The following is a 15,761-nucleotide window of genomic DNA, read 5'->3' as shown; positions in this document are numbered from 1 at the left end:
AAATCATTTTAGCTAGGCTACATGTGCTAAAATATGTATCATATTTTAAATGAGTTACTAACAGTATCCAAATAAAAGGAAGATTTGACCCCATACTTCTAATTTTTGGTGTAAACATTAAATTAATTAATTGCAAAAAAAAAGTGAACTGACTCTGGAAAACCCAAATGACAATTCAAATATTATATATACATATATATATATATTTTTTCATGTCAAATGGGTAACGTGCCAACATTGTACCAAAGTTTGAGGAAGGTATATCTCACGTGTGAGCATGAAAACCCAATCATCACACTTATGAACAACAAAAGGATCTCAGCTATTGTATTACTAAGGGTAGGTGGTACCTTAGCAGCATTGGCTACTTCTCCTATATGTTTGGTTCTTTCTCAAATGGACAAATATATCCTACTTTTAAACATTTAACCAAAAAAGAAAATCAATTTGAATTTTACAAATTCTTTTATATCACTTGCTTAATTTTTATTACATCACCAGAAATTACCGTTTTTCTGATCGTTGCCACTTCAAAACAAAATTAAAAAACTTCTGATAGGGCTCAACGTTAACTTTTAATTTATCCAGTTCAGGATATTTTGTCAATTCCCATTTGAAAAGTTCCTCTTCCTTATTAATAAACTGAACTGCTTCTTCAGATTCCTGAATACGTTTCTGTAGTTGTCTTACATCTGTCACATACTGAAAACAAATAATTTTTTATCGCAAGAGATATCCAAGTAATATTCTAAAAATAAGATCACACGATAATATATAGGCTATGTCCTAGCATTTATACAGCAACTTTAAACATTAACTTCACAACATAACTATGATAGAGAGCAAAAAGTATGATGATGCCTACTCCACAGGTAGAAAATTGAGTCACAAAAAAGAAAACAGAGATAGTTCTTATTCTAGGCCTAAGAATTAGGTCTTTGTTTGCCATAGTAAGCATATTTTTCTATATTTTTAAATTTATGTTAATGTGTCCTGTATTATTCCATGAGCTGGCCATAACTATTGCCCTCTATATTTATCAGACCTGTTGCATGCGTTCCAGCTCTGCAAATTCTGTAAATTCTTCCATGCGGCGTGATTCCTTTTCTATTTCCAAAATCAGTTTCTCTCTCTTGGCTATTAGTTCATTTTCTTTTTTACGTTTAGCATTCTCGATGAGCTTTTTAAAAGACAATTTAATATGTTAGTTATTCTATCACAAAGAGTCACCAAATCAGAAATCTAAATGTTTTGTATAGTAACAAAAAACATTAGAGAAGTAAAAAGGAGTACAAAAATAAAATGTCGTCTATAATGATTGACACAAAAATGCAAAGAATAAGAGACCACACAGAAAAATTTCCCTAGATCGCGAAAGTGACTTTCATAACTCTTATTTATCAATTAGATGCTTTAATTATTTAACAGATTCTGGGATAATAATAAAAACTACCATTTATTGAGCATATGCCATGTATTAACTATTAAACATCTTACCTACATTACCACGGGTACTATTATTATTATCCTCATTTCAGAGATGAAGAAATTGAGGCTTATGGAAGGTCAAGAAGCATGTCCAAGTTTGCAAAAGCATAAAAGTCAAAATGTGGTCTGATTGAAGCCCATGCTTTACATTACTATAACATCTTACCCCCCAATTTAGGATAAACCAGTTTACATCAGGACTTCTTCAAAATCTGAAATATATTCAGTCTGAGTCTACTACCTCTTATCTCTGTGATACTGAACAAGTTACTTAACTTCTCTGAGTCTCATTTTTTAAATCTATAAAACAGGAGAAATGGGAGTACTTGTGATTTTTATGAGTATTAAATGATTTAATAAATGGAAAGTACTTAGTTCAGTCCTTAGGATTGTGAATTTATATAATAGCTCTAACTTTAATATCAGCCCCACTACTCACCAGACCTTATGAGTTAAGCCTAATAGCTTGTGCTAAACCTACAGGGCCATAAATGTTGCCAGCCTCAAACTCACATTGACACACACAGTTACGTTTAAAGGTAGAAGGCAAGTAAGGATGAAAATTAAAGGTGAACACTTGCTTAAAATGTCAGAATACAAAAATATCTACTGAAAGTATATTTACCTCATCATTTTCATCAAAGATTGGATTAATTTTCCTAGGCCACATGAGGACAGTTGCATTTAAAGCTAAGTCTTCTTGAGAAAATAGAAAAACATCTAAAAAATAACTCATTTGACGTTTGGATTCCTACAAAAGAAACTCCAGATATAACACATCATATAGAAAAATCTATGGCATTACGAAAAAGAGAACCAGCAACAATCTCTAATACTCTTTCAAATATCAATTTGACTCAGATTATTAATTGACATTTTATATATTGCCCAAATCACATATTTCAATAGCTATAGTACTATTTATTTGGCCTCATTGCCACACAGTTGTATACTTTTATACTAGAAATAAAGTTTTCTAAAAGTTTTCACTTGCAGTTGACTTAACATAAAGGTAGTCTTGGTCCTTCTTGTACATGACTGAAAAAAGTGATTAAATGTTTAGCAATGCTTTAAACTTTGATTTTAAAGAATTTTAAATTCTTTTATTCTTATGATTTTTTTTTAATTTTGGAACTTTAGTGACAAAGATTTTAGTATCTTTTGTTTTGTTTTGAATCTTCAGTGATATCACCACCTTTTTTGCCTACTTAGCATACAGCAATAGTCCAGAAAATTTTGGTATGAGTGGCAAAAGAAAAAACATTTAAACAATAGATTTATCTTTGTAGAGAAGTTGAATATTTTTGCCCCCTATAGCTTTCATTGATCCATATGCTGTGCTGTAGTACTGACATTTTTAAGAATTGAAATACAAATTCAGAGGCTAATTTAAGGTTTTTGATTTCACATTCTATATATATATATGTATTTTGTACATTCTATACATTATATACATATATACAATGCATATAGAAATAAAACTTAAAAATAAAAATTCAACCATGTAATTCATTATATTAATAGATTAAAAGAGAAAAAGCAACGATCACCTAAATAGATGCAAAAAAGGTATTTAATAAAATTCAACTTCCACTCACAATAATTTTTTTTTAAAAACCTGGTAGTACATCAGCAATATAAGGGAATTCATTAATCTGGTAAAGGTAACTATAAAAAATCTACAAGAAATGTCATACATAATAGTGAAATCTTGAAAACTTTCCTTTCAAGGTAGGGATAAAGAGAAGTCTGGCCTCACCCACTGCTACTAAACATTGTACTAGAGATCCCAGCCAGTTTATTGTAGCAAAGAAAATAAAGTTTTGTAAATGTGTACAGTTTGATGAGGACAAAACAAAACTGTAATTATTTGCAAGTTATATGATGGTACATGTGGATACTCCAAAATAATCTTTAGATCAACTGTTAAAATTAAGAGGAGAAATTTAAAATATATAAACATTTGTAAAGTTACTTTGTCTCAAAAAAAAAAAAAAAGAAAGAAAGAAAGAAAAAGAAAAGAAAAGGAAAAAGAAAACCACAGTGAGATACTATCTTACCCCTGTCAGAATGGCCAGTATTAATAAGTCAAAAAACAATATATGTTGGTGCAGATGCAGTAAAAAGGAAACATTTATTCACTGTTGGTAAGAATGTAAATTTGTACAACCTCCATGAAAAACAGTATGGAGATTCCTAAAAGAACTAAGAGTAGACATACCATTCGATCCAGCAATCCCACTAGTGGAGATCTACCCAAAGGAAAAGAAGTCATGATATCAAAAAGACACTAGCACTCATATGTTTATCATGGCACCATTCAAATTGCAAAGATGTGGAATCAACCTAAGTGCCCATCACCTGATGAGTGGAAAAAAGAAAATGTTATATCATGGAATACTACTCAGCCATAAAAAATGAAGTAACGGCTTTTGCAGTAACTTAGATGGAACTGGAAACCATTATCCTAAGTGAAGTATCTCAGGAACAGGAAAACCAACACCATATGCACTCACTTATAAGTGGGAGTTGAACGATGGGTATATGTGGTCATACAGAGTGGTATAACAGACTTTGGAAACTCAGAAGTGGGGAGGGCAGGAGTAGGATGAGGGACCAAAATTCCCAATCAGGTACAATGTATCCTATTCAGGTAACAGGTACACTAAAAGCTTTGACTTCACCACTATTTGATACATAATACAATTCATCCATGTATCAAAAAACCACTTGTATCCCCTAAATCTATTGAAATTTTTAAAAAATCTAAGCAATTTTTAAAAAAATGGTTGAAATAGTAAATTTTATGTTATGTTTATTTTACCACAACTTTTTCAACCACAAATCAATAAGAAAAAGATATATATCCAAAAGAAAAATGGGCAAAAGACACATTAGCATTTCACAAAAAAGGAACTCCAAATGGCCAATAAGCATATGAAAAGTGTTCAAATCCATTGGTTTTTAGGAAAATGCAAATTGAAAATACGATAATAACCTTCACGCAACAGAATGGCGAAATTTAAACTATCTCAAAATAGCAAGTATAGGAAAGGATGAAAACTAATAGGAACTCTTGTACACTGCCAAAAAGAGCATGAAATTAGAACTGTTTTGGAAGAGAATTTTGCCTTCCTAAGATGAAGAAGAGCATATCCAATGACACCTAGGAGAAATGAATGAATACAAGCACCAGGATACATGTACAGAAATGTTTCCAGAAGCACTGCTAATAACAGCAAAAGTAGAAACAACCAAATATCCAGAACTTTAAAAAATAAATCGTATAGTGATACAATGTGGAAGGGAATACTAGATAGCAATCTAGTTCCTAAACTTCCTAAAGTTAAGGAACAGTGACACTGCTAACATAATGCTGACGAGATGCAAAAAAATATACAAGCCATATGATTCCCTTTACATAAAGGTCAAAATCAGACAAAAATTAACTGTATTGATTAGAAATGCATACTTAGATTATACAACTATAAAGAATAGCAAAGAAGTAATTACCATAAAAGTCAAGATAGTGCTAATACCCAGAAAAAGGGGACTATGATGAGCTTCTAGGGTGCTGGCAAGGTTCCATTTCTTTCCCTGGGTGGTAATACTGCCTGTTTACTTTATAATATTTGAAATTGTACAATTTATGTTTTATGCAATTTAGGTACATGTGTTGTTCCTCATTTTTAAAAGGTTTTTTAAACAAAGAATGAGAGTACAATATAGGTGAATACCTATATAATCTTGAGCTGGGGAAGGCATAAGCACAGTATTAAATGTAGACACTATAAAAGAAAATATATATTTTTAAATTTTTTTCCTAATACCTACCCCTTGAAAAAAATATTTTTTAAAACTTATATTGTTTAAGGATACACACACAGTTGGTGAAACTAAAGAAAATAAAAGATATGACTAATGTAAAAATTAAGTGGAAACCTCTAGAGAAGGGAGAGCGAGAGGGAGAGAAGAAACTGATCAGAAAGTTATATGCAGAGGCCTTCTGGGGTGCTGGCAATAGCCTATTACTTAACCCAGGTGGTAGCAACATACGTGCTCATGTTATAGCTATTTGTTTACCTATATGTTTTAAACATCTTCAATATGTATACTATATTTCACAATGAAAAAAAACTATTTAAAATATGTAAATTAAAAGTTTCTTACGTTGATCCTGGAAATCAACTCTCCAATACCTGCAGTCCGGGCTTTGTCTATATAAGCTATCAGATCCATCATCTCTTCTGTTGTCTCAGGGACTTTTAATGCATGCTCTTTAATTGCTTCAAATTCACTGCAAATACTGAGATAATACTCTGCTTTATTATACTTATGGTAATTCATGTGATATACACAATAGATGAGTTGTTATGATTATTATAAAACAAGAATTGTGATATCCTAAAAATAATTGGTTAATTCACTAAGATATCTGAAAATGTCTAAGCTTATCTGATATAACTCAGTATACATATCAATAAAATCTATAAAATTAAGGTAATCTTTTCATATGAAATTATGGCATATTTAAATTTTTTTTAGTGATCTCTTCAACCCTCTTGAATACTCGAATAAGCAGGGTAGCACAGAGAATACTTTGGATCGTGCAGCCCTAAATCTGAATCCTGCCTGAGCTGCTACCAACTTTGTGAACTTAACACAAATCTCTGAGGTTAAGTTTCCATATCTGCAAAATGAAGCTGTTAACATTCATCTTGCTGGATTGTTGTAATGCAATAATGAATGTAAAGGGACTAGCATATAGGACACTCTCATTTACTGGTAACTATCATCATTAATATAATCATTAGTTTAATTATTATTATTAATTGTGAAACTTGTGAAACATGACAGTATAAGTAAAAAGATCAAACTCTTATACATACTTTTTAAAAATCAATGACTTTCTTAGACTATCCTATATATGTAAGTATAAACCTAGATACCCTATAGTCACTATTCAAGTATAGCTACATTTCATAGAATATTTTTCCTGTATCTTAAAATATCTATATTATCGTGCTATTCCCAGAAATATCAGGAAACACAATGTCAAAATGTTAAAACAAATGATAAAAGAGGTAAGTGATTTTAAAAATAAATTTTAGTTCATAATAAATTTTAGTTCAGAAATTTGGGAAAATATGTGAGAAATTATATTTAGTCATTCATTCATTTAAAAAATAGTTGAGTGCCTATACTTTCCTAAGCAAAGTTCTAAGCATTGTAGACATAGTAGCAAAAAAGAACTTGTCCTTATAAAGCTTACATTCAAGCTGAGGAGAGAGACAGAAGCACACAAATATATATTAATACATTAAGTAGTAAAAAGTACTATAAAGAAAAATGAAGCAAGGTAAAGGTAAAAAGAATGACGGAGTGTAGGGAAGGGGCCACCGTCAGGGAAGGTCTTGCTAGAGAGGTGATATTCAAGGTGAGAGAAGAAGAAAAGTAAGCCATGCAAATATGAAGAGAGCTTCCAGGAAGAAAAAAACATCAAGGACAGGGCCCCTAGAGGTGGCAATAAGCTTGGCATACTTTAGGAATGGCAAACAGGTCAATACGAATGAATACAAGGAAGACCACCTAGTATGAAGTTGGAGAGGTGAGCAGGACTCATCATAAAGATTTTACTTAAGTCTCTTTTTTTTTTTATTTTGAGACAGAGTCTCCCTCTGTTGCCCAGGCTAGAGTGCAGTGATATCAGCCTAGTTCACAGCAACCTCAAACTCCTGGGCTTAAGCAATCCTCCTGCCTCAGCTTCCTGAGTAGCTGGGACTACAGGCATGTGCCACCATGCCTGGCTAATTTTTTCTATATATTTTTAGTTGTCCAGTAAATTTCTTTCTACTTTTAGTAGAGAGAGGGTCTCACTTTTGCTCAGGCTGGTCTCGAACTCCTGAGCTCAAATGATCCTCCCGCCTTGGCCTCCCAGAGTGCTAGGATTATAGGCATGAGCCACTGCACCCAGTCTATAAAGTCTTGATTATTGGAAATATAGAAGGAGAGCATTAATGTGGATACTGCAAAAAGACAGATGATCCTCCCGGGATCTGAGTCCCTTGGGGAGAGAGACTTCAGCAAAAGAAAACAAAGCAGACAAAATTATGACAGCAAGGTGGTCCAAGCAGATGCTAAACCAAACTGTGAAGCAAGCAAATTACTCTTTAGTGACCTTGTACTTAACCTAGTGGCACACATTTCCTCCTTTTGATGTTATCTATCTCAAGTATGAAATTTAAACAGAAAGGAATTAAAGAATGAACCAGGTGGAGAAAACTGGACAAATTTTCAGCTGCTAATATATCATGCTTTTATAATAAAATATAGTTATTTTGTTGGAAGCAATAAAATTTTCCAGAAAAACTACAGATATTATAAAAATAAAGACCAAAAAAAAGTTATGTTAAATATAAATCACTTTTGTCATTGCTCTTACTCATGAGGATGGTTAAAACTCTTAAGAAAGGGATAGGATCTAATATTTCAATTTCTTTGATATCTCTTTATATAGTACACTTTTATAAAAAGTAGGGCTGATAAACCCTGACTCTCTGACAGTCTTGTTTGTTTATTCATTTAAAAATATTTATTAGGTGCCTATTCTATGCCAGGCAAGGAGTTATATGCTTTACAGGTGCTATTTGTGATCTTAATATTAGTCCTGCAAGGAAGGTATGATTTTTCATAGTTAACACAGTAGGAAATTGAGGCTCAGGGAAATTAAGTAACTGCCAAAAGTTATAGAACTAGTTAATGGCACAGTTAGGATTCAAATTCAGGTCTTTCTGATTCCAAAGAATATAATTTTTTTCACTTTGCTTCTGGGAAAACAAACATAATAGCTAACTTTTGTGCCAGGAATTGTGATAGTGCTGTACATACATCAGTTTTAATCTTTATAGAAGTTACAAACTCAGATTCTTTTGGGGCCACACAGGTAACAAATGAGTTAGATAAACTGGATGATGAGTTGCTTGAGCACTGGGTGAACAAATTACAGTACACATTCCCTGTCTAAAGAGAAAAGCTGCTTCTTAGCTTCATTCACCACTGCAGGCCCAGTCTTCCCAATTTTTAAGAAAAGTAAGAAATATGAAGGGCGTGTGTGTGTGTGTGTGTGTGTGTATGAACTTCTAATTTTAAAATGTTGATAGCAAATCCAAAACTTGTTTAAACAAAAGAAAGCAGCGTGTAACGACTAAAACACATCTGCATGACACAACTAGCTAGCAGTCCACTAAATATGAGTCCAATTTTATAGCTATCTTGCAAAGTAAGTATTGCTGTCTCTATTTTACAGATAAGAAAAAAAAGCTAGGTGATACATCAAGTAAATATTGAGGTCAGGAATGATCCCAGATCTGGCCAGTATCACAGAGAGTCTATAATCTTTTCATTATTATGCAGCCTGTATCCAAACACTGGTTTATTTCAATTTAAAAACAAAATCTTGGGTTGCCTTAAAACTATTCTCAAACAGTATCAGACAAAAAGAACTCAGTCTAATGGAACTACAAAGGTACCACAGGAAGCAGCTACGGAGGAAAAGTTGTAAATACTTATATATTTTAATTTTTTACTTTTAAACAAGTTATATTATAAAAATATTTCTTAGTCCTATAATTCTGAGTTTGGGAATTAATTCTACTTACCATTCATTTTCTTTTCTATATTTTGAAGCTATGTCATTTAATAATATGTTTGCAAAGGCTTTTGCTTTATTTGTCAGGCCTGTCTTCAAATCTTCACAATCCAAATGCACCATAGGGTAATGAATCCACTGAGGCAAAAGCATTATTTCTGAAGCAAGACTGAAAAATTTTTCTATAAACTTAAAAAAAGATGTTTAAAAAATGCTTAGAATTTTCTAATTCATCAGTGATTTGACAGTAGTGTATTGTACTGAACTTCTTAATAATACCAATGCAAACTCATTTCCTTTTGCTAAGTGACTAAAATTTTTTTATTGCATAAACCTGTTTTTCACCTATCATTTCACAAAGGAATTTGCCAATCTACAAGTAAATATTCAGTACAATGTCATTTGTAACATCAAAATCTGAACATATCACAAGGTAAAATTTCCCTCAATAATTATTTTTTAAAACTATCCCCAGAGTCAACCCATTTCTCTCTGTTTAGAAATAAACTTATATGATGTGACGATGTGTATAGCTGATAACTATCCACTTTTGCCATCACTGATACCTCACTAAAGATTTTAATTCGATCTTTAGGAAAAGAAATATAAGGAATGTTTTGGTTTTGGTCAAGATAATCCAGACGGAGAGAAATACTGTGTTCTGCTAGTACCAAAGATACAAGATATTAGAATTTATATCAACTTCTTAATAGCCAGACACTGGGATAATTTTTAAAAATTAGCATAATTTCACAATTATGAAAGAAGAAAAATACAAAACAATATATACTATGATATCTTTCATATAAAATTATCATGGGCAAAACTAAACTAGGAAGCATATATACATAGGTGGTAAAACTATAAAGGAAAGCAAGCAATGTTAGGATAATAGTTACCGATAAAGATGGGAGAAAGTTATAATTTGGGGAGAGGCAAATGGTGGCTTCTGGGGTGCACCAAAGTTCTAATTCTTAACCTACATGGTTATTACTACCTAAATTATAATTACCTATCAATCTTTACATATATGCTTTATATACTTTTCTGTATGTATGCTATTTTTCACAATTATATAAAGGATCATTTTAAATATACAAAAGTAGACAAAATGTACCAATGGCTTCAACAATTAGCAATTCATGGCCAATCTTTTTTTCTCTATACCCATAATCACTCCCCTGCCATGTTCTATTTTTCACACAAATCACAAGCATCATATAAATTCATCTGTGTAGATGTCATAGTTCATAATTTTTAGATTTCCTCCCAAATAGACATACTAACCATTACAGAATATTACAAATTGACAAAGAAATTCAAGGACATACTATTAAACATAAAAGTAAATTTTTAAGTAGTCACAAAACTATCCTGAAATTATTACAAAATTATAGAAAATGCCACAGCAAAATACTAGACCTAAGGTAATAATCATTCTGAAATCTACTGAAACGTATATTTGCTCTAGATATTTAGGGCTTATAGGTACTATAGGCACGATAAGTTACAGTTAAACAAACAAAAAAATTAGCTGTTAGCTCACAGAACATTTATTGTGACTATTCTCTGCGTAGCACTGTACTGAGATATATGGTAAAATACAAACAAAAGAGAATACAGTTGGCCTTCATATCCATGGGTTCCACATCAATAGATTCAACCAGTGGCACATTGAAGATACTAAAAATTAATAGGCTCTCCTATTATGACATGGAGTCTGTTCATTGTGGTGAACATATCTTACTTTACTCAATAAACTTCACCTTGTGCTTGCCTTAAAATAAAATAAAATAACTATAATAATAATACAAAATAACAGTACAACAATAAAAAATAATTCAAATAAAAACCAATATGGAAAAAAAAAACAAAAAAAGAAGAAAAAAAGAAAAAAACCAATATGGTATAATAACTATTTAATAGCATTTACATTGTATTAGGTATTATAAATAATTTTAGAGATGATTTAAAGTATACGGACAGATGTGTAGAAGTTATATACAAATACTACACCATTTTATAAAAGTGATTCGAGCATCCACAGATCTTGATATATGTGGTGGGGGGGGTTCCTAGAATTGATCCCCCACAACTACAAAGGGATGACTGTATATCATCTCTGATTTTGTAGAGGTACTTATGTATTTATGAATTCATAATATAGTTTCATGAACACAAATACCAAATATGGTAAAACATATGCATATTAGAAAAAAATACATAATCATCTCAATAGATGCAGAAAAAGCATTAATAAAAGCCCATAGTCCTTCGTGATAAAAACACTTATGCTAGGAATAGAAGAGAACATCCTCAACTTGATAAGGCATATCTAGGAAAAATCTATAACTAACATCATACCTAATAGTAAAAAAATTAGTATTTCCCTCTAAGATCAAGAACAAGATAAAGGTATCTACAGTCACCACTTTTATTCAACATTGTACTAGAAGTACTAGCCCAGGCAATATAAAAGGCATTCAGGTTAGAAATGAAGTAAGACAATCCCTATTGCAAATGGCATGATACTATATATAGAAAATCCTAAGAAATACACACACACATACACCTATATAAATATGAGAAAAAATAAAGGAGTTTGGCAAGGCTGCAGGATACAAGATCAAGATACAAAAACCAATTATACTTCTAGACACTAAGAATGAACAACTCAAAACTGAAATTCAGAAAACAATTCCATTTACAATAGCTTCAAAAAATAAAACACTTGGGAATAAATCTAACAAAGTAAGTGCAAGGCTGCTAAGATGCAGCAGTGTTGGGAAAAAATGAAAAAGCTCTAGAAGGTGGGCCAAAATGATGCAAAACAGCCTCCCAGTAACCTCCTAGAAATATGCTCAATATGTTCAAGAAAATAAAGGAAAATATGAATATAATAAGGAGAAAATAAAATTTACCAAAGACAGGGAAACACAATATCTGAAAGAAAATTTTACTTAGTATGAGTAACAACAGCTTAATATCAGAGAAGAAAGAATTAATGTACTTAAAATGATGCAAAGAATCCATCCAAAATCAAGCATAAAGAGAAAAAAACCTGAAAACTCTGAACAGAGCCTTCAGTAACCTCAGGAATAATATCAAACAGTCTAACATACATGCAATTGGAATTTCAGAATGGGAAGAAGATGGGGACAAAGGAAAAAAATCAAAGAAATAATGTCTGAATATTTTCTAAGTTTAATGAGAACTATAAACCCACAGACCTAAGAATCTCAACAAACCTCATTCAGAAGAAATATAAAAGAAACAATACCAAAATACTTCCCAATCGAATAAACAGTAATAAAAAGAAAATCTTAAAAGCAGCCAGATAAAAAAGACATTACAGAAAGAAACTCAGAAGAGACTTCCAGCATGACAACATGGGCAGCTCTGTAGACCTGCTCCCCAGTGAAAGTGGTGACAAATATTTTAAAAACAAGGATTTAATGCCTCTGGAAATGGTCATAAGGGTATACAAAAAATAAAGAAGCATGTATTTAACAAAGTCTATGGTAAGAAAAATGAACCTAAACCACTTCTTCCCTACCCCTTCCCAGATCAGTCAGTAAGAAACTGCACTCAAGACTAGTGTACTCAAGAACAAAGGGCTCACTCTCCCCCAAGCTTCCAGCTGGAGGGCTTAATTACCTATTGCTGAAGCTAAGTTCTGGGTGAGTGTAATTAGGAGGTAGGGGCTCCCTTGTTTCACCCATTCCCCACTCATAAAACAGAGACTCTTCCTTGGATAGAATGTCCACTGAGCATACTGGGTCCACCATCACACTTACCCTGGCTAGTAAAGTGGTGGTTCCAGATCAAGAGAAGCAGCCCAAAATGACCTCAGGCTACTGCCCCCCACTCCATTGAGTGTTCAGCTCCTAAAGTGGGAGTGTCACTCGAGAAAAACATGTCACTATTCCCATTTCTAGTTCCAGAACCCTGGCTTAGAGATTTTGCCTGGGAGTAGAGGGGAAGAGCATGTCATAAAATAAATAGTTCCTAATATTTTCCCAAAGAAATTGACTTAATTTGCAATGAAGCACGGAGAAGTTCAAGCCTAAGGGTGTCCTCAAAAACTGGAAGTTCTGGTGGAAGGAAGTTGTGAGGAGATTCAGGGATTTGGTAAAGATGTAGGCTAGTTTGTGGGAGACAGCCAGGTAAAGAGAATGCTGGGAAGAACCCTCCTGGGGTCAGAACAAATATCAAACACTGACCTCAGGAACTGATCCTTCAAGGGAGCGTGGATTTGATTAAATTAACCAACAGAGCAATTTATACCTCCAGAGAACTGTTTAAAATAGTAGAGCACTGTAATCCTAGCACTTTGGGAGGCCGAGGTGGAAGGATCGCTTGAGGCCAAGAGTTGGAGACCAGCCTGAGCAAGAGTGAGACCCCATCTCTACAAAAAATAGAAAAATTAGCTGTGCACGGTGGCTCAAGCCTGTAGTCCCAGCTACTCAGGATGCTGAGGCAGGAGGACTGCTTGAGCCCAGGAGTTGGAGGTTGCAGTGGGCTATGATGATGCCACTGCACTCTAGCCTGGGCAACAGAACAAGACGCTGTCTCAAAAACAAATCAAAACAAAGCAAAACAAAAACAATAGAGCAATCAGCCAACAATTAGGAGTCTAACAGCTATGTGTGGCCAAGAAAAGAGAAAAGAGAGCCCTGTTGAAACCACTGTCACTCCAGGATGACTGTGGGAATACCCAAAGCTATGGTTCCCTAAAGAGCAATGTCAGAGGCTTAACACTAGAGAGAGAGGGGGGAGGGGGAATAGATGTTACTAAAATAATCCACCCAGAGTCACTAAACAAACAAGCAAAGGATTCAGATTCCAACAATATATAATGAGGCATATAAAGAAATAGGAAAGTAGGACCCATATCTTGTGAAAAAAAGCAGACAACAAAAACTGCTTGAGAGCAAACAAAATCATATTTATGAGGGGAAAAATCTTCAAAGTAGCCATTTAAAAATGTTCAAAAAATTGAAGGATATCATGCTTAAATTAAAGGAAGGTATGATGACAATGTCTCATCAAATAGAGACTATTAATAAAAAGCTAGAAGTTTTTTTTAAAAGAACTAAATGGAAATTCTGCAACTGAAAAAGACAACAACTGAAATGAAAACTTCACTAGAGCACAACAGATTTTAATTGAAAGAGGAAAGAACTGGCAAACTTGAAGATAAATTGACAGACATTACGCAATCCAAAGAATGTAGGGGAAAAAAAGAAAGAAGAAAACAATAGATCCTTAGATAGATGTGAGAAATGATTAAGTGTATCAACACATTTATAATGGGACTATCATAAGAAGAAAGAAGTGGAAAAAATATTTGAGGACATAATGGTTGAAAATTTTCCAAATTTATGGAAAAATACTAGGCTATGCATACAGACAGCTCAAAGAACTCAACTAGATAAATGCAAAGAAATTCAGAAACAGACACTGAATAATCTTGAAGCAGCAAGAGGAATAAGCTGTCAACCAAGAATATTATATTCAGCAAAGTCATAATTCAAAAATGAAAGTGAAAAAAAACATTCCCAGATAAACAAAAACTGAAAGAATTGGTTGCCAGCAGACCCACTTGTAAGAAATACTAACAAAGTTTCTTTAGGTTGAAAGCAAGTGACTCTAGGTGATAACTCAAATGCACACGAAAAAACAAAGAGCACTAATAAAGTAATTATGCAATGATAAAAGACAGTGTAAAGGCATATTTTTCTCTTTTTTCTCTTAACTAATTTGAAAAAGAGTTGTATAATATGTATATAATGTATTTTTCAGCTCATAACATATACAAATATACTATATTTGAAACATACTTGCCAAAGGAAAAGGTAAAAACAAAGCTGTATTGGGCTAAGGAGAGGATGATAGACAGCAAAGTAATAATTATAACAATGTATTGTTGGTTTTTTTTAACATTAATATGTGAAATATGTATAACAAGAACACCACAAAAAGGAGGAAAAACGTTTGGGAGTAATATTCATATAACTTACTGGAATCAAGCAAGGTAGCAGAAACCTAAAGCTGTTTAAGTTAGATACCTATGATAAACCCTAAACACTAAAAAAAAAAAAAAATTTTTAAAAAAATTATTAAAGGAATTTAGATTCTTTATTAGAAAATAACTCAATGCAAAAGAAAGCAAAAAAGAAGGAATAGAGGAACAAAATGACACATAGAAAACAAATAGTTAAATGATAGATGTAAATCCAATTCTATTAAGATTAACATTAAGGGCATGGTGTGGTGGCTCATGCCTGCAATCCTAGCACTCTGGGAGGCCAAGGTGGGAGGAACACTTGAGGCCATGAGTTCGAGACCAGCATGAACAAGAGCAAGACCCTGTCTCTACAAAAAATAAAAAAATTGGGCCGGGTGCGGTGGCTCACGCCTGTAATCCTAGCACTCTGGGAGGCCGAGGCGGGTGGATCGCTCGAGGTCAGGAGTTTGAGACCAGCCTGAGCAAGAGTGAGACCCTGTCTCTACTAAAAATAGAAAGAAATTATCTGGCCAACTAAAATATATATAGAAAAAATTAGCCGGGCATGGTGGTACATGCCTGTAGTCCCAGCTTCTCGGGAGGCTGAGGCAGGAG

General features: G+C 33.1%; 1 protein-coding gene and 1 non-coding gene across 2 annotated transcripts in view; both read right to left on the bottom strand.

Moving 5' to 3' along the window:
- Nucleotides 1–15,761, bottom strand: part of DNAH12 (dynein axonemal heavy chain 12) — a 153,189-nt gene that overhangs the window by 117,064 nt on the left and 20,364 nt on the right. The window contains exons 11-15 of the mRNA XM_045530444.1: nucleotides 9,147–9,325; nucleotides 5,659–5,794; nucleotides 2,114–2,239; nucleotides 1,046–1,180; nucleotides 509–702 (exon numbers count right to left, since the gene is read on the bottom strand). Of these exons, the coding sequence (XP_045386400.1) occupies nucleotides 509–702; nucleotides 1,046–1,180; nucleotides 2,114–2,239; nucleotides 5,659–5,794; nucleotides 9,147–9,325 (770 nt within the window). The remainder of the gene's footprint in view (nucleotides 1–508; nucleotides 703–1,045; nucleotides 1,181–2,113; nucleotides 2,240–5,658; nucleotides 5,795–9,146; nucleotides 9,326–15,761) is intronic.
- Nucleotides 214–317, bottom strand: LOC123623707. The gene has a single exon (XR_006729994.1). It is a non-coding gene; the product is annotated as a small nucleolar RNA U13 (small nucleolar RNA).

The sequence above is a fragment of the Lemur catta genome, chromosome 18, assembly GCF_020740605.2.
Source record: "Lemur catta isolate mLemCat1 chromosome 18, mLemCat1.pri, whole genome shotgun sequence".
Lineage (NCBI taxonomy): Eukaryota > Metazoa > Chordata > Mammalia > Primates > Lemuridae > Lemur > Lemur catta.
The sequence above is the reverse complement of the archived record's forward strand: the minus strand, read 5'-3'. Positions and strand labels throughout refer to the sequence as shown.